This window comes from Aquarana catesbeiana, linkage group LG09 (assembly GCF_042186555.1).
Source record: "Aquarana catesbeiana isolate 2022-GZ linkage group LG09, ASM4218655v1, whole genome shotgun sequence".
Classification (NCBI taxonomy): domain Eukaryota; kingdom Metazoa; phylum Chordata; class Amphibia; order Anura; family Ranidae; genus Aquarana; species Aquarana catesbeiana.
The window spans coordinates 55,879,083-55,903,700 of record NC_133332.1 but is presented as its reverse complement, the minus strand read 5'-3'; the positions used below and the strand labels follow the sequence as shown (position 1 = coordinate 55,903,700).

The 24,618-nt window shown below is 42.7% G+C and overlaps 1 protein-coding gene across 1 annotated transcript in view; it reads left to right on the top strand.

Moving 5' to 3' along the window:
• The window catches only part of LOC141107660 (cytochrome P450 2F3-like), a 77,892-nt gene extending 58,686 nt beyond the window's left edge, over nt 1–19,206 (top strand). Inside the window, exons 8-10 of the mRNA XM_073598551.1 lie at nt 5,518–5,705; nt 15,457–15,598; nt 17,986–19,206. Of these exons, the coding sequence (XP_073454652.1) occupies nt 5,518–5,705; nt 15,457–15,598; nt 17,986–18,167 (512 nt within the window). The 3' untranslated portion in view covers nt 18,168–19,206. The remainder of the gene's footprint in view (nt 1–5,517; nt 5,706–15,456; nt 15,599–17,985) is intronic.
• Nucleotides 19,207–24,618: the final 5,412 nt, after the last annotated feature.

The window sequence follows — 24,618 nt, the reverse complement described above, 5'->3', positions numbered from 1 at the left end:
TTATGGTCTGTATAGTGTAGTGGACAGTGTAGTGTAGTGGTCAGTGTAGTATTGTGGTCAGTATAGTGTAGTGGACAGTGTAGTGTAGTGGTCAGTATAGTGTAGTGGTCAGTATAGTGTAGTGGTCAGTGTAGTATTGTGGTCAGTACAGTGTAGTGGACAGTGTAGTATAGTGGTCAGTATAGTGTAGTGGACAGTGTAGTATAGTGGTCAGTATAGTGTAGTGGACAGTATAGTGTAGTGGACAGTGTAGTGGTCAGTACAGTGTAGTGGACAGTGTAGTATAGTGGTCAGTATAGTGTAGTGGACAGTGTAGTATAGTGCTCAGTATAGTGTAGTGGACAGTGTAGTGTAGTGGTCAGTGTAGTATTGTGGTCAGTATAGTGTAGTGGACAGTGTAGTATTGTGGTCAGTATAGTGTAGTGGACAGTGTAGTATAGTGGTCAGTATAGTGTAGTGGTCAGTGTAGTGTAGTGGACAGTGTAGTGTAGTGGTCAGTGTAGTATTGTGGTCAGTACAGTGTAGTGGTCAGTATAGTGTAGTGGATAGTGTAGTATAGTGGTCAGTATAGTGTAGTGGTCAGTATAGTGTAGTGGACAGTGTAGTGGTCAGTGTAGTATTGTGGTCAGTACAGTGTAGTGGACAGTGTAGTGTAGTGGTCAGTATAGTGTAGTGGACAGTGTAGTATAGTGGTCAGTATAGTGTAGTGGTCAGTATAGTGTAGTGGACAGTGTAGTGGTCAGTGTAGTGTAGTGGTCAGTGTAGTATAGTGGTCAGTGTAGTGTAGTTCTCAGTGTAGTGGTCAGTATAGTGTATAGTGTAGTGGTCAGTATAGTATAGTGGTCAGTGTAGTGGACAGTGTAGTGTAGTGGTCAATGTAGTGTAGTGGACAGTGTAGTGTAGTGGACAGTGTAGTATAGTGGTCAGTACAGTGTAGTGGACAGTGTAGTATAGTGGTCAGTACAGTGTAGTGGACAGTATAGTGTAGTGGTCAGTATAGTGGTCAGTGTAGTGTAGTGGACAGTGTAGTGTAGTGGTCAGTGTAGTATAGTGGTCAGTGTAGTGTAGTTCACAGTGTAGTGGTCAGTATAGTGTAGTGGTCAATGTAGTGTAGTGGACAGTGTAGTGTAGTATAGTGGTCTGTATAGTGTAGTGGACAGTGTAGTGGTCAGTGTAGTGTAGTGGTCTGTGTAGTATTGTAGTCAGTATAGTGTAGTGGTCAGTGTAGTGTAGTGGTCAGTGTAGTATTGTAGTCAGTATAGTGTAGTGGTCAGTGTAGTGTAGTGGACAGTGTAGTATTGTGGTCAGTATAGTGTAGTGGTTAGTATAATGTAGTGGTCAGTGTAGTGTAGTGGACAGTGTAGTATTGTGGTCTGTATAGTGTAGTGGTCAGTGTAGTGTAGTAGACAGTGTAGTATAGTGGTCAGTGTAGTGTAGTTCTCAGTGTAGTGGTCAGTATAGTGGACAGTATAGTGGTTAGTGTAGTGGTCAGTGTAGTATAGTGGTCAGTGTAGTGTAGTGGACAGTTTAATAGTCACTGTAGTGTAGTTCTCAGTGTAGTATAGTGGTCAGTATAGTATAGTGTAGTTCTCAGTGTAGTGGTCAGTATAGTGGTCAGTGTAGTGTAGTGGACAGTGTAGTGGACAGTATAGTGGTCAGTGTAGTGTAGTGGACCGTATAGTGGTCAGTGTAGTGGACAGTATAGTGGTCAGTGTAGTGTAGTGGACAGTGTAGTGGACAGTATAGTGGACAGTGTAGTGTAGTGGACAGTATAGTGGACAGTATAGTTGTCAGTGTAGTGTAGTGGACAGTATAGTGGACAGTATAGTGGTCAGTGTAGTGTAGTGGACAGTATAGTGGTCAGTGTAGTGGACAGTATAGTCGTCATTGTAGTGTAGTGGACAGTATAGTGGTCAGTGTAGTGTAGTGGACAGTGTAGTGGACAGTATAGTGGACAGTGTAGTGTAGTGGACAGTATAGTGGACAGTATAGTTGTCAGTGTAGTGTAGTGGACAGTATAGTGGACAGTATAGTGGTCAGTGTAGTGTAGTGGACAGTATAGTGGTCAGTGTAGTGGACAGTATAGTGGACATTGTAGTGTAGTGGACAGTATAGTGGACAGTATAGTGGTCAGTGTAGTTCTTAGTGTAGTGGACAGTATAGTGTAGTGGTCAGTGTAGTGGACAGTATAGTGGTCAGTGTAGTGTAGTGGTCAGTGTAGTATTGTAGTCAGTATAGTGTAGTGGTCAGTGTAGTGTAGTGGTCAGTGTAGTATTGTAGTCAGTATAGTGTAGTGGTCAGTGTAGTGTAGTGGACAGTGTAGTATTGTGGTCAGTATAGTGTAGTGGTTAGTATAATGTAGTGGTCAGTGTAGTGTAGTGGACAGTGTAGTATTGTGGTCTGTATAGTGTAGTGGTCAGTGTAGTGTAGTAGACAGTGTAGTATAGTGGTCAGTGTAGTGTAGTGGTCAGTGTAGTGTAGTTCTCAGTGTAGTGGTCAGTATAGTGGACAGTATAGTGGTTGGTGTAGTGGTCAGTGTAGTATAGTGGTCAGTGTAGTGTAGTGGACAGTTTAATAGTCACTGTAGTGTAGTTCTCAGTGTAGTATAGTGGTCAGTATAGTATAGTGTAGTTCTCAGTGTAGTGGTCAGTATAGTGGTCAGTGTAGTGTAGTGGACAGTATAGTGGTCAGTGTAGTGGACAGTATAGTGGTCAATGTAGTGTAGTGGACAGTGTAGTGGACAGTATAGTGGACAGTGTAGTGTAGTGGACAGTATAGTGGACAGTATAGTGGTCAGTGTAGTATAGTGGTCAGTGTAGTGTAGTGGACAGTATAGTGGTCAGTGTAGTGGACAGTATAGTGGTCATTGTAGTGTAGTGGACAGTATAGTGGACAGTATAGTGGTCAGTGTAGTTCTTAGTGTAGTGGACAGTATAGTGTAGTGGTCAGTGTAGTGGACAGTATAGTGGTCAGTGTAGTGTAGTGGTCAGTGTAGTTCTTAGTGTAGTGGACAGTATAGTATAGTGGTCAGTGTAGTGTGTAATGGTCAGTATAAGAATCAGGTAGGTCAGTACTATTGTATTTGAAGGGACTCAGGGAGTGATAAAAGTCCGCAGGTTGGGGGGGGGGGGCGCAAACTACTTGCCTTGCCCCGGGTGCTGACAACCCACGCTACGCCACTGCTGTCGCCGTCAATCGACTATAGCGCGGTTGGCAAATGGTTAATGGTATAAGGTATACCATACATCTGTTGGATCACTGGCTGAAAAAAAAAAACCCCAGTTGGTTTAAAGCTGAGATGCTGGCAAAAAAACCTTCATTTAAATGTATTCCTGAAACACCACAAATGATATAAATCTACATTGTGTGCATTAATTGCCTTTGCAAACAAAATAAATGTAGCCTGTGCAGAGATGAGAGCTGTGGGAGGAACACAACAGCCCCAACCACTACAGGCTGCCTGCAGAAAGTTACAGGAGGGGGCGGTAGCAAGACCAGTCACCCTGCACAAGGAAAGAGAGCAACAGTGACCGGTCTTTATTGTAGGAAGCTCCTGCACAAAGAAAAAAAATTTACACTGGATTACTGCACAGAAATACGCACCAAGATTCAAGTAACAATACACATGCCTCTTGTATTTAGATAATATCTTCTTATCCTGGAGTTCAACATTAATCTTTAATGCCAGAATTCAACTGCTGATACCTGTGGCCATAAGAGTGGTTTCCCTAAACGACCAAAATCATCACCTTTTCAAATCATCTTTAAGGCCCATTCATATCTCTCTGTTCCGGTGTGGTGTCTTAATGCACAACATGCATAGCCAACACACCAGAGTAGACAGAAAAATATGTGGTGCACCACAGTATATGGTTGCTTAATACCATGCTTTCCAGTGCAATGCAACATGGGTGCACTGGGGCACCATTCAAAATGAATGGCATTCCAATGCACTGTTGCACATAACTTGAGTCTCTAGCGCACTGATGGCAAACCTATGGCACGCGTGCCACAGCTGGCACACAGAGTCCTCTGTGGGCACGCAGGAGTTCTGGGCACACAAAGGCTCCTCACACTTCACTAGGAGGACAAAGCATCCAGTGTCCCGGCACTGCCTACCTCCTCCAGATCACACAGCACTTTGACTCAGCAGGCAACTCTTTGGAGAAAGTGCTGCAGGATCGACTCACAGACTGGCCAATAACCTCCCTCGGCCAGGGAATGAACAGTCAATTTAATTGCGGGGAAGGAGAAGAGGGCGTTTGTTTGCCTGGGGGTCACCTGTGTGCAGCCGCTTCGTTCCATTGGCGAGAAAGCCCAGAGATGAGGCCAGAGCGGCCGGTAATGAGCCACGCCATGTGACCATGTTTTGTGCTACAGTGATAGCAGGAGAGGTGTATATGGGTAGAGGGAGCAAGACGGGCTACATGACTGTCACTGCACCACTGCTGTACCACAGCAGAGGGGGGAGGGGGTGGCAAGTTGTAGAGGGGGGACCAGATGTGTGATGGAGAGGAAAGTGTGCCATAAACTGAATGGAGGGGTGTGATGCATGGTGAGGAGGTGTGCTACGAGTTACATGGCGATGTATAATGTGCTGTAGCTTACTGATGTGATGTGGCTGGACAACAGAGAGGTGTAAGCTGAAAGCAAATACATAATATGTGCTAGAAGTTTACAGTGTGATGGAGATGTGCGATGTGCTGCATGGTGGCACTTTGAAATAAATAATATGGTTTTATGTTGCAGTTTGGGCACTCTGCTCAAAAAGGTTCGCCATCACTGCTCTAGCACATCAGGATACTAATGTAACCAATACTATAAACTAGTAAAAAACTTTATACTTACACAAGAAAAGTATGGTAATACAAAATATGTATTGAAATGCTGGAAGACTCTGGATGGGGCTTGGTGTCATTGTGGGGGAATGGTGGTTCTGGTTGGGTTAGGGGAGACTTGGTGGCCCTGTAAGGGATGAGGTTTCTGGGAGCAGCCATGAGAGATGGGGTATCTGGAGTGGATTCAAGGTCCCTCCAGGATGCTGGGTGCTTTGCAGCTGTGGGAGACTGGTGGGGACTGGGGGACCCCGTGGGACACTGTTGGAGTTTGAAGGCACTATGGCTCTATGGCAAGCTAGGGGACACTGTAGCAGGCTGGGTGGCACTGTGGAAGACTAAGTGGTACTGTGAGGTTTTGGGGGGAACTGTGGGAAGTTAAGGGGCACTGTGGATCACTATGAGAGGGTGGGGACCACTATGGGAGCTGGGAGGCACTGTGGAAAATTAGGGGATATGTAGCTGGCTTGAGGCCCAGGAGGACAGAGAACAAAGCTTGGCAGTAGGCCATGGCCCAGTGGTTAAGAACCACTACTTTAGACCTTGATTGTATTCTAAAGCTACACCTTCCCCTCTCCCCTTCTTCAAATAAATGTGAAATTGTGAGATGAACAGGGGGCTCAGAATGTCACAAGGAATATATATTTAGCTTTCGTTTGTTTGATACTGTTTTCTGGTCCAGAGAAAATGCAAGAAGAGATTGACCATGTTGTTGGAAGAGACCGATTCCCATCCTTTTCTGACCGAAGTAAAATGCCATATACAGAGGCTGCTATTCATGAACTTATTAGGTTTTGTGATGTGCTGCCAATCAGTCTTCCTCGATGCACATCCAAAGATACAGTTTTCAGAGGATACTCAATCCCAAAGGTAAGAGAACACCAGTTCCATAAAAACAAAGGGGCCTTTAGTATTAGGCTGTGTGACTGCTCTATGGACAGGTAGAAAGATGAGTAAATATGTACACGTATTGGTCTGTAATTGTAGACACTTTTAGGCACCCTTCAAGTTTCAAAGAAGGTCAACTTCCAACTTACCTATATGTAGCACTGCTCCCGCAGGAACTGATGGAATGCCTGTACCTGGGTCTCCCACTGATTATCCTGCAGCCAGTTACATGGTATTCTCATACAGCCAGGTGCAATCACTCTTCTGCTCGTTGTCTTCAATGACCAGTCTAGAGGATTTGTTTTTATGTTTTATTTGGAGAACTTGAATAGGAAAAGGGAATTAGTAGGATACTCCAAATTAATTATGCACAAGCGAGGACAACTCTCTCTCTCTAGAATTGTGGAGCAGATTATCTGCTGAACCATATAGCATCTTTATGGAAGAACAAGTCCCTCTGTAGCAGAAGAGACTCAGTGGACTTTGTCAGTGGATTTAAATCTTCAAGACTCTAGCCCAGTGTCTCCTTTATATATTTAACTAAAAAATCTGCGCTTAGGTATATGTTAAGCTGCAGCCTCCCTGGAAAGAAGACTCTACAAGTGGGGTCCAGAGAATTAATAATCAAAGTAAGGGAAAATGGTGCTGCTTAAAACAAATATTTAAATAACATATTTGCTACCAACCGTGATACTAAGTAAAAAATTGTAATATATAACAATATCCGTGAGTGTATTATCTATTTGAAACAGTATAATAGATATGCACAACCAAAATGAAGTGAGATTAATGATTAAATAAAATGAAAAAAATATATGTCATGAATTGAATCGATATTGAGTCCACGTCTAGAAACAAAGTGTATAGTAATAAGAAATCTATCCACATCAAATGTCCCATAAAGTGACTTGTGCTGATTTTCAGGTGATACGATTTATCACAACTTCCGTGCAAAAGATAAGTGAAGTGACTTTTACGTGCTCCCCCTTAGGTATATGCACTCACCAGATGCCCCTACCCCTGCAGGGGTAAAGAGCATGTAGTTAAATAAGCCTTCGATCCTGGTGTCCCCGAAATCAGTATGACCTCCTGCTCTGTGGCATAGTTTGCGTAGTTTGAAATCAATAAAAGCGGATACTCATATCGTGAATCCGATAAAACCTTTCCATAAGTTGAAGGGCCTCTAATTACCGCGATTTCATATGAGCATACAGGTAATTTCCTGGGTCTGGGCAGCGTGTGTTTCACAGACCACAATTAGAAAACCAGAAGTTTCAGGAAATTAGGTTGACGCATACCAAGTCCTGTCTTACGCGTTTCATCACTGGACGCCATCTTGGTACACTTCACGTCATTATATAGCAAGTGGAGGTACTGCCGCAACTGTCTCCTTTAGCTCACACACACTGTATGCTGACTTCTAGGAGCAGAAGGGGGATTTCAGCAACACACACTCAGTCTCAAGGATCCTTTCAGGGTCTGTACTCACAAAATGTCCAGGAACAGCTGGTAGCCTCCTTCCAACTTCCAAGCGACACTCTATACCAGTGACATAAGACCAGATCCATAGACTTCCTCCTTTAGTCAGCTTGCACAGGAACCCTGGGTTGTAGCTTTCAGGCTTCACGCCCTCAGGTTAGGCACCTGAGGCCACATGGCCACCTTTGCTGGAGGAGAGACAGCCACCTCCTCCCCACCTGAACCTCTCTCCTCAGAGGTGGGCTGGACTGGAACCCTAAACCCATGTGCTCCTCAAACTTAAATACAGGCACCCAGCATTCCTTGGGGCACATCCCCTTCTAATTGGCCAGGGCTATATCTGCATCCATGCTCTCTCCTCCTAGGTTTCCTCCCACTGTCTAATAGGCCTTCCTGCTATTGGGTCAGTGTGGAACATCAAGACAGCATGAGCTGCACCAGAGCACACTGAGCAGACCTCACTGATCAATCACTGCTGTCGGTTAGGCAGACAACACGTAAATTTGCCTGTCTACTTCTCTGTTAAGCAGAAAAGCCAAAAACTATATACACTCTTCTTTTTAGCAGTGTTAATTTTGTTGACTAAAATGACTAAAACATTTTAGTCGACTAAATGAACACTATTTTAGTTGACTAAAATACAACAAACTAAAACAATTGAGATGACTAAAATACGACTAAATCTAAAATGGCATTTTAGTCAAAAGACTAAAATGGGACTATATTTAAAATGGCATTTTAGTCAAAAGACTAAGACTAAAACTAAATCGAAATTTGACTTCAAAATTAACAATGGCCTTTAGTGCATGTTGATACCTCAATACCTTAAATAATAACATATGAGATTTTTCACTCCAGCAGTATATAATGAGTTTGGAAATTACAGAGAAATGTTAACTAATGTATTACAATTTAATTGCACTCATTTGATTTCAGGCGACTAAAATGAGTTTTAGTCGACTAAAATGTACTGGAGATTTTAGTTGACTAAAACGTAGGACATTTTAGTCGACTAAAATGTACTGGAGATTTAGTCGACTAAATACGACTAAAACTAAAACAGAAGACTAAAAAATGGGACTAAAACTAAAATGCCATTTTAGTCCTAAGACTAATGCCCTGTACACACGGTCGGATTTTCCGACGGAAAAAGTGCGATCCGATTGTGTTGTTGGAAATTCCGATCATGTGTGGGCTCCATCGGACTTTTTCCGTCGGAATTTCCAACACACAAAGTTTGAGAGCAGGATATAAAATTTTCCGACAACAAAATCCAATCGGTTAAACTACGATCGTGTGTACACAAATCCGACACACAAAGTGCCACGCATGCTCAGAATAAATTAAGAGATGAAAGCTATTGGCTACTGCCCCGTTTATAGTCCAGACGTACGTGTTTTACGTCACTGCGTTCAGAACGATCGGACAACTTTGTGCGACCGTGTGTATGCAAGACAAGTTTGAGCCAACATCCGTCAGAAAAAATCCATGGATTTTGTTGTCGGAATGTCCGATCAATGTCCGACCGTGTGTACAGGGCATAAGACTAAAACTAAATCGAAATTTGCTGCCAAAATTAACACTGCTCTCTAGCACCTACCTAGGAGGGTAATGCACATATGTAGAGCAGTCTTTCTTAATCAGTGTTCGATGGAGCCCTAGGGTTCCTCGAGAGGAGCCATTATCAGGCAGGGTTTCTCCAGATGTTGCTAGGGCTTTCTTGAGCTGTGGCTCATTGACCTCCCATTTGCTAGTGCTTTCATAATTCCTAGCCCAATACCTCTTGACAAAACCAGCAGCATAACACCAATGATCTCTTTAGCTGTCTGTGAGGGTGGCATTCTGACCACCACTGTAATGGTTGCATTCTTCTTAATGAACACCAATGTAAGGGGCATTTTTGCCATCAATCCCCAATTAATAAGACTTGAGAATTAATTTAGCGGTTCCCCTGGGATTAAAGGGTTGATAAAGACTACTCTAGAGGTTGCTAAGGGTTTCTTTACCTCTTAACCACCGAAAGGTTTTACCCCCTTCATGACCAGGGCATTTTTTGCTATTCAGCACTGTGCTACTTTATGTGAATATAAATAAAACTCTGCGCCAAACTATACAAAAACTTAAAATGATTAGAAATAAAAAACTGCTGCACCCCTCAAAGAAGTTATGTACTCCTTACAATTATGAAAAAGAAAGTGGGGGTAGGGGTCGCTAGAATCATTGGCTAGTAAGTGACTAGATTGGTCTAGCCACTTACTAACCAATGATTCTAGCGCCCCCTGCCCCCGCTTTCTTTTTCATAACTGTGCTACTTTTAACTCGCAATTGCTCGGTCATGCAACACTGCATGCAAATTAAATTTTTTATAATTTATTTTCACACAAATAGAACTTTCATTTGGTGATATTTCATCACCACTGGGGTTTTTATTTTTTAGTATATAAATGAAAAAAGACTGAAAATTAAAAAAATCAATAATCCTGATTATTAATTAAACTGTTTTTTTACCATTTTTTTATAATAAATATAAATATAAGTAATAATAAGTATAAAGTAATAATAAGTATAAATATATACTGTCACCAGTGCAGTACAGCATCACCATGAATGTTGTGGTGGTGATCAGGGATACTGACTGGTGACAGTATATTAAAAAAAAAAATTAATAATTTTTTATTCAATTTTTTAAACTTTTTTCTCTTTTTTTAAAGATTTTCCTTTCTTTTTTTAAGCTTTTTTTCTTTTTACATACTCTCATCAGAGTAGTTTAGTGTTACCATAGTGATATTGTACTACTCTGGGGGAATCAAGGATTTTTTTTTTTTTACACTGTTATTGCTTATAACAGTGATGATCACTGTTATAAGCATTAGTTTTAGCTGCCATGAATGGCTTTCATTCATTACATTTTGCTTACTATTGTGATCTGTGATTGGCTACAGCTAATCACATTGTACAGGGTGCTGTGATTGGCCCAGGTACCATGTGATAGCTGTGAGCCAATCACAGAATCACAATAGTAAGCAAACTATCATGAATGGAAACCATTCATGACTGTTTTCTTTACATTGTAATCACGTGATCACTGGACATAGCAATCACATGATACCCCAGACGCTGTGATCCGCTGTGTCCACCGGACACAGAGGTCACGGAATTGCGCCGCTGCACTCCCCAGGGGGCTCACCAGTGCACATGTGCTCAGCGACGTGCCAGTATATCTCTGAGCCTATAACTGCCATCCATTTGCAGTATAGTTACTATAAGCAGGTCGGCAAGTGGTAAAATTGAACTATACACACCTCCACTCTAGCGATGCAGTGTCCGTTAGTACCCTTAATGGCTGCTGACTTCTTTGGCTGGTCTTCTTCTGGGTTATGATCTCCGGCCATTTTGATTGGTCAGGCCAGGATGACATCATTCACAGTTCATTCATCATGGTAGATGACGATATTGTATTGAACTGCATGTGCGCAGTGTACAGTGCGCACAGACTGGCATAGTATGTCTCTTCTACAATAAAAACCCTGCTCATTTACAAATATTTTTTTAAGTAAAGTTCCTCTTTAAGCAAAGAGCAATTTCTGCCTCTCAGATGAGTGACCACAGATGTAAATGATCTTTTAATCTATCTGTAAGGGGGAAAGATTCTTCCCACTGACTATCACACTAATCCGTGCGTTGTAGATATAGTACTTATTAGCAGGGGTTTCCTGAGATCGGTAAGTTATTTCAAAGGTTCCTCATTGTTTAAAAAAAAAAATGTTAATAAAGTGGGTTAGGCAAAGAAAGGGTTACTTTCTTTTGACTCTGTAGAAGTGTAGGTTATCAAAGGCTGATCTGGAATTAACCTGCAGCACCATCTGCTGGACAAATATGGTGTTGCAGCGAGACCATAAAAATCTCTAACAATAAAAGTTGTCTCCCACTTATTATACTGTTAGCTCGCCAAGCATACAGTTTTATTGTGTCATGTTACAGTGGGGCAAAAAAGTATTTAGTCAGCCACCAATTGTGCAACTTATCATAGGTATACCTCAACTATAAGAACAAAATGACAAAATGTGGAAACAAATCCAGACAATTACATTGTCTGATTTTTGAAAAAATTTATTTGAATATCATGGTGGAAAATAAGTATTTGGTCATCTACAAACAAGCAAGATTCCTGGCTCTCACAGACCTGCATCTTCTTCTTTAAGAGGCTCCTCTGTCCTCCACTCATTACCTGTATTAATGGCACCTGTTTGAACTTGTTATCGTTATAAAAGACACCTGTTCACAACCTCAAACAGTCACACTCCAAACTCCACTATGGTGAAGACCAAAGAGCTGTCGAAGGACACCAGAAACAAAATTGTAGACTTGCACCAGGCTGGGAAGACTGAATTTGCAATAGGCAATCAGCTTGGTGTGAAGAAATCAACTGTGGGAGCAATAATTAGAAAATGGAAGACATACAAGACGACTGATAATTTCCCTCGATCTGGGGCTCCACGCAAGATCTCACCCCATGGGGTCAAAATGATCACAAGAACGGTGAGCAAAAATCCCAGAACCACACGGGGGAACCTAGTGAATGACCTGCAGAGAGCTGGGACCAACGTAACAAAGGCTACCATAAGTAACACACTACGCTGCCAGGGACTCAGATCCTGCAGTGCCAGACGTGTCCCCCTGCTTAAGCCAGTCTGAGGCCCGTCTGAGGTTTGCTAGAGAGCATTTGGATGATCCAGAAGAGGATTGGGAGAATGTCACATAGTCAGATGAAACCAATGTAAAACTGTTTGGTAGAAACACAACTCGTCGTGTTTGGAGGAGAGAGAATGCTGAGTTGCAACCAAAGAACACTATACCTACTGTGAAGCATGGGGGTAAGCAACATCATGCTTTGGGGCTGTTTCTCTGCAAAGGGAACAGGACGACTGATCCGTGTACATGAAAGAATGAATGGGGCCATGTATCGTGAGATTTTGAGTGCAAACCTCCTCCCATCAGCAAGGGCATTGAAGATGAAACATGGCTGGGTCTTTCAGCATGACAAGGATCCCAAACACACTGCCGGGCAACGAAGAAGTGGCTTCGTAAGAAGCATTTCAAGGTCCTGGAGTGGCCTAGCCAGTCTCCAGATCTCAACCCCATAGAAAACCTTTGGAGGGAGTTGAAAGTCCGTGTTGCTCAGCGACAGCCCCAAAACATCACTGCTCTAGAGGAGATCTGCATGGAGGAATGGGCCACCATACCAGCAACAGTGTGTGACAACCTTGTGAAGACTTACAGAAAACGTTTGACCTCTGTCATTGCCAACAAAGGATATATAACAAAGTATTGAGATGAACTTTTTATATTGACCAAATACTTATTTTCCACCATAATTTGCAAATAAATTCTTTCAAAAATCAGACAATGTGATTATCTGGATTTGTTTCCACATTTTATCTCTCATAGTTGAGGTATACCTATGATGACAATTACAGGCCTCTCTCATCTTTTTTAAGTGGGAGAACTTGCACAATTGGTGGCTGACTAAATACTTTTTTTCCCCACTGTATATTGAACACAGAATATGGTGTTTGTTCTCACTGAAACATGATCTATTTTAAGTACTGTATATACCCTGAGGGGCCCTCCGGAATGGGTTGGCAACAGATACGTTTTGTCACATCTGCTGGATATACATAGGCCAAGTATGCAGATACAGGCCTTGTGTATCAAAACCTTTCCATTAAAAAAACAAAAGTTCCCTTTCCATCACTTTGTTAATATTTTCTTTTTTGCAGGCTATCAGAAAATAAATCTAAAATTCTGGCCCCATGCACATTTGGTAATAGGGTATTTCTATACCCTATATGCAGCAGAAGGTTGTCACTCAAAGATGTGAGCTCCCGCTAGGGTGGAGGGTACAGCGGGAATAGTAAGAAGGGGTCAGTTGTCCATGTTGTGCTGAGAACAAGGAGTGTTGTTTCACAGGCAGTCCCAGCACTGAGCAGCAGTGATGTGTACTATGGTGTAATAATAAAAAGGTCAAAAAGTAGGTATAAATGATTGAAAAAAAGGGGATATCCTGGGCAACTACTTGGAAGTTAGTGGCTGGTGGTTAAAATCAAATCCAATATAGAGCTGAATAGACTTGTCAAGAGTATCCCTGGCTCAACTGTTGGCCTCATGTATTAGTTTACCATGAACCTGTTTATATCATTCTGTGTTTAGTCCTTTGTGAGAAGCATTCTAAAAATGGAGCGCTCCATTTTAAAAGGTCTAGAGGGCAGTGGTGGATGGTGTTGGAGGATTTTGGGGGGCCCCTCCAGGTTGGCACTCACCCTACAGCAGAGCCCTCCAGCTGTCATGGCTCCCCTGGACTGTCGGATGCCGCAGCTTTTGTCTTCACCCGGTCTTCTTTGCAGGTTGTGGGTCTTCCTGTCCTGCTTGGCTGGGAAGCCAGAAGCCGCTGTTATCGCAGGGTGGGAGGGCTCGGGGCGCAGAGATAAAACTGGCCAATTGGGGCCTCGGATGTGGTCCCATGCCTGTGAGGGAGTGATGAACCTGGTAGAAACCTGTTGGTCCGGCGCCCTGCGCGATGCACTGGGGGGGCGCCCCTTCGCCCCTTGTGGACCGGCCTGCCACTGCTAGAGGAGCAATCTAGCCAAAAGGGCTGTTGCTGGTGAGTCTGAGAATATTCGCAGGCTACTGTCAGCTTCTGTAAACTCTTCACCATTAATAATTATTTTTTTCTTGTGAAGTTGCAGAGTGTCCCTTCTCCTTCTCTTTCAGCTAGTGCGGGACAAGATCATCCAGTGCCCAGCACCACCCCCCCCCAAAAGTTATCGCGTCTACAAACTATGGGATAGATTTAGGGACTTTTTGTTTTTACTAGTAATGGGGACGATCTGCAAATTTATAGCGGGACTGCGACATTGCGGCAGACAAATCTGACCCCAAATGACACTTTTTGGGGACCAGAGACATTATTACATTAATCAGTGCTATAAAAATGCACTGATCAATGTAAAAATGATACTGTCTTCCCCCTGTGTGTTTCAACTGCAGGGGGGATGGGCTCACTGGGACATGACAGAGATTACTTTTCCCAATCACTGGGAACAGAAGATCTCTGTCATGTCTCCTGTGAGAACGGGAATCCGCTTGTTTACACTGTCAGATCCACGTTCTGCCACGTTCTGTACTAGGCAATCGCGGTTCGCTGGCGGACCAAGTGATTCTAAAGGTTGATTTAAAAAAAAATAACAAACGTGTTATACTTACCTGCTCTGTGTAAAGGTTTTGCAGGGGGGAGGAGAGGTCCTGGCTCTCCCTCCCCCTCCCGCCGAGTGCCCCCAATAGCAAGCCTCTTGCTATGGGGGCACTCAAGCAGGCTCGCTCTGAGCAGCGATCTTGTGAATAGACATTGTCCATTCACACACAGAGCACGGCTGGGCCCTGTTCCTCGCACTCTCCTTATTGGTTCACTGGCTGTGATTGACAGCACCAGGAACTAATAGCTCCCGCTGCTGGGTGAACCAGTAAGGAGAAAGAGACCCGGGAGAGCCGCTGCTCTCATGCACATCGTTTTATCTTAATAGAATGCATTAGGGTAAAAAACCCTCTGCCTTTAGAACCATTTTAAGCTCCATTTTAAGCTCACAGTCCAGGACACTGTTGGCGATGAGGAATGGCCAGTACTCTGTCTCAGTCCAAGATACCTCTGGCACTCACATGCCAAAAGCACACAGTCGCCAGAAGTCAATTCAGGGTAAGGACAGCTGCCACCTTCCAGCTTCCTCCAGACATAGCCCAGTGAGTGAGACAATCCTTCTACAGATCAGATGCTTTTTGGTGAAATCCTCCAACCATTTCCAGCTTGTTTCCAGGTCCCCAGCTCTGCCACCGCTGAGACCTCATAGAACAGCAACACAGTCCATAGGCTGCCTCAGGGGCAACAGTCCTTTGGGCTTGAAACCCCCTTGCTCAGGAAAGAACATTCTCTCTAGGGCTCCATACTATCCATCACCTCCCCAGCCACCTGCTAGGCACACCTCCCCAGGGATTGGCTAGGCCATGATAAATATTCAGACTGGTTATTCTATGGAAGTTTCTCCCGGGGGGGAGCACTCAAGCTCCCGGCCTGTGAAAGCCTGACCAGACCAGAACAAATAATCATTGCTCCCTTGATTGTAGAACGAGCCAAAACAAAAACTCACTTTGCCTACAATTGATATAACTTTAAAGTGTATTTTTTTATTTATTTTATATTTAGGGAACACACATTACTTCACTCCTGGCCTCTGTCCACCATGATCCATGTTATTACAAAGAGCCTTACAAATTTAACCCCAACAATTTTCTGGATGACAATGGTGTTTTTAAGAAGAATGATGCCCACATGCCTTTTGGTGCTGGTAATTATTATTATTATTTTCATTTCCAACATGATTTTATCATTGAAATTCAAATGTATTTACTGTATAATACCAGTATATAGAAATGTATAATTTGTGCAGCACTCAAATTTCACTGAACATAGAGTAGTCCTTAAAGTCCCACAGTAATAATATATATAATAATTCTCAAAAAAAATATATACCATATTTATCGGCATATAACACACACTTTTTTCCCCTGAAAATCAGGGGAAAATCGTGGGTGCGTGTTATAGGCCGATCCCCCCCCCAATTTTGTATGATCGGAGCGATCGCGACGATTGCCGCGATCACCGCCAACATACACAGCCGTGTGTAAATTCAAATATGGCGCCGAGACTGCAGGGACTCGGCGGAGCCGAGATACACATACCCGAGAGTCCTCGGCTTTTCTCGGCGCCGCTTACAGTCCCGCCCATAGGGCGGGACTGGGCGGGACTGTAAGCGGTGCCGAGAAAAGCCGAGGACTCCCGGGTATGTGTATCTCGGCTCCGCCAAGTCCCTGCAGTCTCGGCGCCATATTTGAATTTACACATACACTGTGTATGTCGGCAGGGATCGCGGCGATCCCACAAAGCTGCACTGGGGCAAGGCTGCACGGGGGCAAAGCTGCACTGGGGCAAAGCTGCACTGGGGCAAAGCTGCACTGGGGCAAGGCTGCACTGGAGAAAAGCTGCACTGACAAGGCTGCACTAACAAGGCTGCACTGACAAGGCTGCAATAGACACTGGAGCAAGGCTGCACTGACACTGAAAAGGCTGCAGATGGACACCGATAACACTGCATTGATGGGCATTTTAATGTAAGTTTTTCTTCCTTAAACTTTACTCCTAAAAGTTTTTTTCCTTAAAAGTCCCTCCTAAACTTGGGGTGCGTGTTCCAATCTTAGTCTGTGGGGTTCAATATTGAGTTGGCCCACCCCTTGCAGCTATAACAGATTCAACTCTTCTGGGAAGGCTGTCCACAAGGTTTAGGAGTGTGTCTATGGGAATGTTTGACCATTCTTCCAGAAGTGCATTTGTGAGGTCAGGCACTGATGTTGGACGAGAAGGCAAACAGGAGCAGTCGAACAGAAAGCCGCCGGTAATAGAGAGCAGGAGAACAGGAGGCTGCCGCCAAGCAGGGAGAAGCTGCCGGTGATGGGGTAAGTGCTACCGACCGACAGGGGGGTGGCATACTGTTTACCGCTCCCCAAAAAAATTCCACCAGCCCCCCACTGAAGTACATATAACAAAGATGGTACATAAATGGGGGGGGGGGTAAAACAAAAGAAGACCATATCAATCGAGTTAGGTCTTCAATAAGGCCCCAAATAAACACATCAATACATACAGAAAGAAAAAAAACAAGCATCTGGCTATAAATTGCATATGAAGAATCGATAACATCGTAAACACTAATGCCCCGTACACACGGTCGGACATTGATCGGACATTCCGACAACAAAATCCTAGGATTTTTTCCGACGGATGTTGGCTCAAACTTGTCTTGCATACACACGGTCACACAAAGTTGTCAGAAAATCCAATCATTCTGAACGCGGTGACGTAAAACACGTACGTCGGGACTATAAACGGGGCAGTAGCCAATAGCTTTCATCTCTTTATTTATTCTGAGCATACGTGGCACTTTGTGCGTCGGATTTGTGTACACACGATCAGAAATTCCGACAACGGATTTTGTTGTCGGAAAATTTTTTAGCCTGCTCTCAAACTTTGTGTGTCGGAAAATCCGATGGAAAATGTGTGATGGAGCCTACACACGGTCGGAATTTCCGACAACAAGGTCCTATCACACATTTTCCATCGGAAAATCCGACCGTGTGTACGGGGCATAAGGGGCAGCCATCAAGACGACTGCCTAGCGAATCATTTTATGAAAAACGTAAGGACCATGAAGTCTAAACTCCATTAAAGTGTAACCTCTGCAAATTGGTCTACAAAATAATAGAACCCTTGCCCTGTAATATGTGATTTTTAAAGCTCTTCCCATGGCCAAATATCATAATGGTCATATATGGGAGACTCCATTCCCCACAAACATGAGCATAAGTATCTTAGGTAAGAAAGGAGAAAAGAAGGCTGTAAAGGCATAATGCCAGGATTGGTGAGAAACGAAAGAAAGGAAAGGTGAGAAGAGGAGAAGGAGAGAAGTTGGATCCGTCGGGGCATCTTCCGTCGACAATCCAAAGTCACTTCCGTATGTCTGGGACCTGTAAATAAGCCAGCCAAGGGGACCATATTTTGTCAAAGAGGGATTGTTTATCTCTTAAGACACTCATTCTGCTGTATTCTCAATTAAATAATGAATCCAACATTTACGAATTATCTAATGACTTCCCATTGCCTTGTTTTTTTCTTGGATAGGAAAAAGGGTATGTCTTGGAGAAAGCTTGGGACGAATGGAACTCTTCCTCTATTTCACATCTTTGCTTCAAAATTTCAGCTTCAAACCAGTCATTCCAAAGGAAGAGATAAACGTTGCACCTACGGGAAGTGGACTGGGCAATCTGCCACCAAAGTACGAGTGCTGCGTCATACCTCGCTAAATATCTGATCTAAAATGGACCTACTGTATGCTTAAAAGTTTGGTTGTCTAACAGTGATTCATGATGGTAGCCTTATTATTGCACTTGCAACAACACAGTTGATTGCTGTCTGTGATACTTTTTTATTTTGCATAGTTCAATGTATAGGACAAGCTTTCAAGCTTTCAGTGTTATTTCCCCGTCTTCTTGGTCCAAGCCATAGTAATATACAAAGGTTTAGCAAAATCTACAATTTTCCACCCAGCTCCTTCGATTTTTCAGTCAAAGTTTGTAAAGCTCTTATGCACTTTTGTAGTACAGATCTATATTCATAATTGATTTACAAAGAACTTGGTATTATGAGTTATTAACTATGATAGTTTTAAGGTGATTACTTCTATATATGTAAATATATTTGTTTCTGCAACATTGATCTCTCTGAGCTAACGGATGGTCACTTTGTCTCAGGACCATTATGGCTAGTCTTTTGTTAGTACCAGATAAAACCAGTTTCTTCGCGCCTTCTTTCAAGCCTTTAAAAGGTGGACAATAGAGAATAGCAGGGAACTTCTTCCAGGACATGAATGTGCCTGGACATTGAAGAGACTGTTGACTTCCTGAACTTTCTGACAATTTCAGAAGTTGAGGGGTTCCCTGGATTTAATGCTGAATTTATCCCGTATTGTATCATCTGTAATACATCTTTAATCGAAGCTAAGTAAATATCCTACATTCTTTGTGTGTTGTGTGTTTTAATCCTTGCATTTACTGACCACATATCTGAAAGGGTAAATATATGAATGAACCTATGAATAAAATTTAACACAGGATTTAACCCCTTATTACAACTTTAAATGATAAAATGTTTTTTCTGGTGAAAGTTTATATTCCTCCTCCATATAAGGATGATGTATTAAAAAAGGTTTTTGGAAAAATGGCACAACGATCGGATGTACCAACATTAAAAATTGGGGATTTTAATAACATATTGAATGAAGAGGTAGACAGAGTGATAAAAAGAGTAAAGGGAAAGGGAATGTAACAAGATTGGCTGGCCAGATACAGGAGATGGGCTTAATGGATGTGTGGAGATTGAGATACCCTGCTAGTAGAGAATACTCGTGTTGTTCTACCACATATGGGTCATTATCGAGAACTGATCTGGCCCTGGGAAATGGGAGTTTTCTCCCATGGCTAAAATCAATTCAGTATGAATCAAGGGGACTCTCCGACCACTCTCCATTGACTCTATCTCTGGAGTGAAGGGAACAACTGGTTCGTCCAATGTGGAAAGTCAACCCTCAGTGGCTGACCCTGATTCCAGAGAAGAGTCAAATAGAACTGCGGTTTCAAGGATTTTTTTAAGAGATAACAAGCGCTCAACCTCTTTGGTAGTTGTTTGGGATGCTATGAAGGCCTATTTACGAGGCGTGATAATTAAAAAAATAGCCAGAATTAAAAAGTCAACTAGGCAATGAGAGGAGGAAGCAATGCAAAGGGTTAAGCAGATAGAACAGGAGTTTATAGTAGACCCTACAGAAGAAAAACGTTTAGCTTGGCAGAAAGCTCAGAAGCTATATAAAAACTTATCTATAGTCAAGGCAGAAAATAGCAGATTTCTACAGAGTCAAAAACATTAAGAAACTGGGTAGCAGGTGGAACATATGCTGGCTATGATAGCATGAAATCAAGAAGGCCCGTCTGGAATAGCTGCCATTAAAGATATAAAAGGTGAAGTGGTATATAACAGAGAGTATCCATAGTACATTTATGGGTTTCTATATACGGCTTTATGAATCTGAATTTTCAAATGAAAAAAATCAAAGTAAACAATTTCTGGACAATCTAGTGTTACCTAAATTGACACCAATAGAAAGTGAATCTCTGGATCACTCTATAACTCTGTTAGAGTTGGAAGAGGCAGTGAGGCAAATCCAAAACAATAAAGCCCCAGGATGGATGGACTCCCTGTGGAGATATATAAAATATATGGTCAGACTCTGTTGCCAGAAGTTCTGAATGAAGCTTATATTACACAGGAACTACCTAAATCAATGACAGAAACAATAATAATAGTAATTTTAAAATCTGATAAAGACCCATTAAAACCAGATTCATATCGCCCAATTTCTTACATCTGATGTGACGATCATAGCCAGGGTACTGGCAAATAGGCTATCCAGATATATTAAAATTTTGATTCATAGGGATTGACATGGACATTCATTGTACTGTTCATTTAAGCACAAGAGAATCCATTTTGTTCTCACTGTTGAAATGTGTTCTGTAACCTTCACCTAACACAGACACTTCTCCTACTAAACGCTCTCTACTCCCCCCTCCCTTTTCAAGGTTTTACTTTTGCAATTGTTCTATTCGCTAGTTTTTAATAATATATTTCTATTTGTTAGCTTTTAATAACATATTGCTATTTGTTAGTTTTTAATAACATCTCACACCACCCCTTTCTTATCTATGTATAAAATAACATGTAATAATACATTTTTCACTGAACGGACATTTTAAACACAGTGATTGAGTCCTGTGAATCTGTTCCTGCAGCTGCAGTATTAACTTTGTTTTAGAGTCCCAATCAGAAATCAGTCATATCAGTCTTGGCGAGCCATAACAGGAGTTTGGCAGAGTCTCCAGAAGGAACTGCGCTTCGATCGGGATCATCGGGAAACGCAGACCTCAAATGCCGGCTAGGTAAGCTGCCCTTAAGCTTGCTATATTTCTGCCTTTTCCTATGTATCCTATCTGTCGGTTCTCAAGGAAACCAGACCACTCTCGGACCTTTCTGGTTGGGTAACGTGTGTGTGTGAATGTGTTTGTGTCCCCCTTCACGGGTTGGACTGTGTGTGGATAGGGAAAATCCTCTGCAGTTCCCAGCGTTGACTCCTTGTGGGCGACCTGGGTCAGAGGCGCATGGTAGGGTCAGATAAAACTCACAGAGAAGAGAAGAGACGAGGAGGGTCTCTTAATGAGTGTTTTGTCTATTGTCATAAACCCCTTCTATCCACGTAGATAAGTGGAGACTATTCTTGTAAATCTGCAGATTTGCTGTACTATTTGTTTTAGAGGCAAGAGGGTATAGGCACAAGTAGAGAAGAGAGAAGACTGGCCAGTCATTATGGGCATTAAATTAATTAAGGGAATGAAGGGAGAGAGGCCTTCAGAAAATGCCCAGCGCAAGATGAGCGCTAGAGAATATATGAACCGAAGGTACGGTTCTGCCTATACTGAGCCCCTAGATAAATGGGTAGAATGGACAAAGGGAACAGCTAAACCTTTAAAATCTGAAGGGACTTTTGATTTAAAAGTATGGCAAACTTTTCTGCACGATTATGGCCTACTACTGTGCAGTGAAGGAACGTGGAGAATAGCTTGCACATGGGAGACAGAAGCTAAAGTAGCAAATCAAACTGGCTTGATGGAGATATTTAATAAAAGTACTGCCCAAATTTACTACGTTTGGCCAGAAGACTCTGTAGAGGAGGACCCCCCACCTTATGTGGCTGCCAGTTTGGCTTTAAGGGGTCCACGCACAAAAGCAAAAGAATTAGATTACATGGAACACACAAAAGATGAGCTATGCAATATAGTAGAGAGCAGAGGTTTAACAGCCCCATATCAACCTACAAAGAGGGATTTGGCTCGTATCCTAGAAACAGATGATTGGCATAAATCAAAAGGCACATATGCAAACCTAGATCTCTCTGAACTTAAGGCTTTGGCCAGAGAAAGAGAGATAGAGTCTGAACTTCCAGAGTAAACCATAATTTTCAAATTGTGGCAGCAAGATGAAGAGAGAAGGAAGGGAGATGCCAGCCCTTCTGCCCCTGGCATAGAGAAATCTGTTGCAGTTTATCCTGTCAGAACCCAATTAGTTTTTGAAGGTGATGCTGTTGACAGTAAGTCTCAAATTAAATGGCATGTACCTTTTAGTCCCCAAGATATGAGAGCCACATTAGAGGGATTGGGAGATCCTAGAAAGAATCCAATTGGGTTTGCAAACAAACTTAGTGCTGCACAGGAAGCATATGAGGCTTCTGCTACTGACATTCATCAGCTTCTTATTAAAGCAGTGGGAAGCAACATGTCTGGCTATATACTTAAAGAATGTGGTGTAGACGTCAAAAATCTAGGTAAGATGGTTAGTGGACGGGAGGTTTGTGAGAAATTGAAGGAAAAATTGCCCCAAATATATGGACAAACCAGACATACTGAATTTATGAATGCTAAGCAAGGGAAAGAGGAAGCAGCAGGGGCTTATTGGAGGTGGTTAAGTGATATGGCTGAGGAAGCAGAGAGGAAAAGGAAGAGGAAGAGGCAAAGGCAATTTCAGAAATCATGGCAATCGGGGACCAATTATATGCTACAATTGTGATGGGGAAGGACACATAGCCAAATTCTGCCATCTTCCTGACCGTAGACTAGAAAAGAGCTTAGAGGCACCTCATGCTGATCCCAGTTCTCTGCCAAAAGCAGTGGATCAGGCATAGGAAAATGGCATGCCAGTATCAATCATGTTAAATAGGGGAGACAATGGTCCCGAGGCCAGAGTAAAAGTATTTTTACAAGAACTCCCCTTTCCTGGAGGAGAAACAGAATTAGCCTGTTTAATTGATACTGGTGCAAGCCGAAGTGTTTTTAATATAGAGGACTTACCTCCAGGATTATTATCTACAAATGTTATCTCTGGTGTTGGCCTAACCGGGACCTCTACTGATTTGGTTGAGTCCAAGCCACTTAAACTCAGGCTAGGACAGCAAACAGAAATTGTCACTAAAGTGTTAGTTTCAGACACAGTTCCTACCAATCTTTTGGGAGCTGACATTTTGAACCAAATTTTAGCAAACATAGACTACACTCCTACAGGAGTCCAAGTGGTCAGTAGTCTATCAGGAGAAGTTTTAAATTCTGCCTGTGGAGTATTTTTAATCCAAGACTCCACTCTGCCATTTCCACCAGAATTGAAAGTGATTCCCACTGAATTATGGGCCACCAGTAAATATGATGTAGGTCTGCTGGATTGCACCCCAGTCATGATAAAAATTAAACCAGGAGCCCATCTCCCACAGATTAAACAGTACCCACTGAGTATTGCTCAGACTGAGGGGATAAAGGATCAAATCACTCAACTGAAAGCAGCAGGGGTTGTTGTACCAATTAAGTCCCAGGTCAATACACCCCTGTTCCCAATTGCAAAGAAGCCAGACAAGAAGGGTGGGCAGGTGACATATCGCATGGTGCATGATTTGAGAGCCATTAACAATATAATAGAGGCAGATACCCCGATCGTGCCCAACCCCCAAACTTTACTAAGTGGAATACCTGCCTCCAGCACCTGCTTTACAGTGATTGATCTTGCAAATGCTTTCTTTTCGGTGCCCCTGCACCCAGATTGCTGGCACCTTTTTTCATTTACCCATGATGCCCAAAAGTTAGCATGGACAAGATTGCCCCAAGGCTGTGTGAGTAGCCCCTCTGAATATAATACTGCGTTAAAGCAAGTATTGGACCAATGGTCCCCCTCACACCCAAACACTGTTTTACTTCAGTACATAGACGATTTGCTTATTTGTTCTGATACAAAGGACATTTGTAGCAGAGAAACAGTAAGCCTTCTCCTGTTTCTCTATAACAGTAACAACAAAGTTAGCAAAGATAAGCTACAATACTGCCAAGAGAAAGTGATCTTCCTGGGTCACTGCATTTCACATGGAATCCGTCACCTAACCCCAGATCGAGTTAAAACTCTACAAAACTTTGAAAAGCCAAGAAATGTCCGGCAACTACGTGCCTTCCTGGGGTTAGTGGGATATTGTAGGGACTGGATTCCAAATGCATCAGAACTTATGGCTCCTCTATATGAGGCTACCACTAGAAACCCTTTCAAACTCACATGGGACAATGAATTGCAGATGAAGGAGCTTATTAAAATTTTGTCTGAAGCTCCCGCCATTGGACTTCCTGACTATACTAAGACTTTCTCGTTGTTCTGTCATGAAGTCAATGGATTTGCTGCAGGTGTACTCACCCAGCTACATGGAGACAAACAGAGGCCTGTGATGTATGTATCAGCCTCATTAGACCCTGTCATCAAAGGCTCCCCCAGTTGTATGCGAGCCATAGCAGCCTGCATTTTGCTGCTAGACAAAGTAACGGAGCTTGTACTAGATTCTGCTCTGATCCTGTATGTGCCACATGCAGTACAGGAAATCATGAATCAAGTAAATACTAGACATGTGTCTGCCAGTAGATTTGACAAGTACCAGTCTGCTCTTTTTGCTCCATCGAATTTAACAATCAAACAATGTGTTACTTTATATCCGGCTACACTTCTTCCTATAATTGATGAGGAAGATGCAACAAATGGTACTGATGTAGAACCTGAGAGTTTTTCTCATGATTGTATGGCTCTTATGGAGGTAGAAAGGGCCTCTGTCACACCAGCAAAAGATGAGCC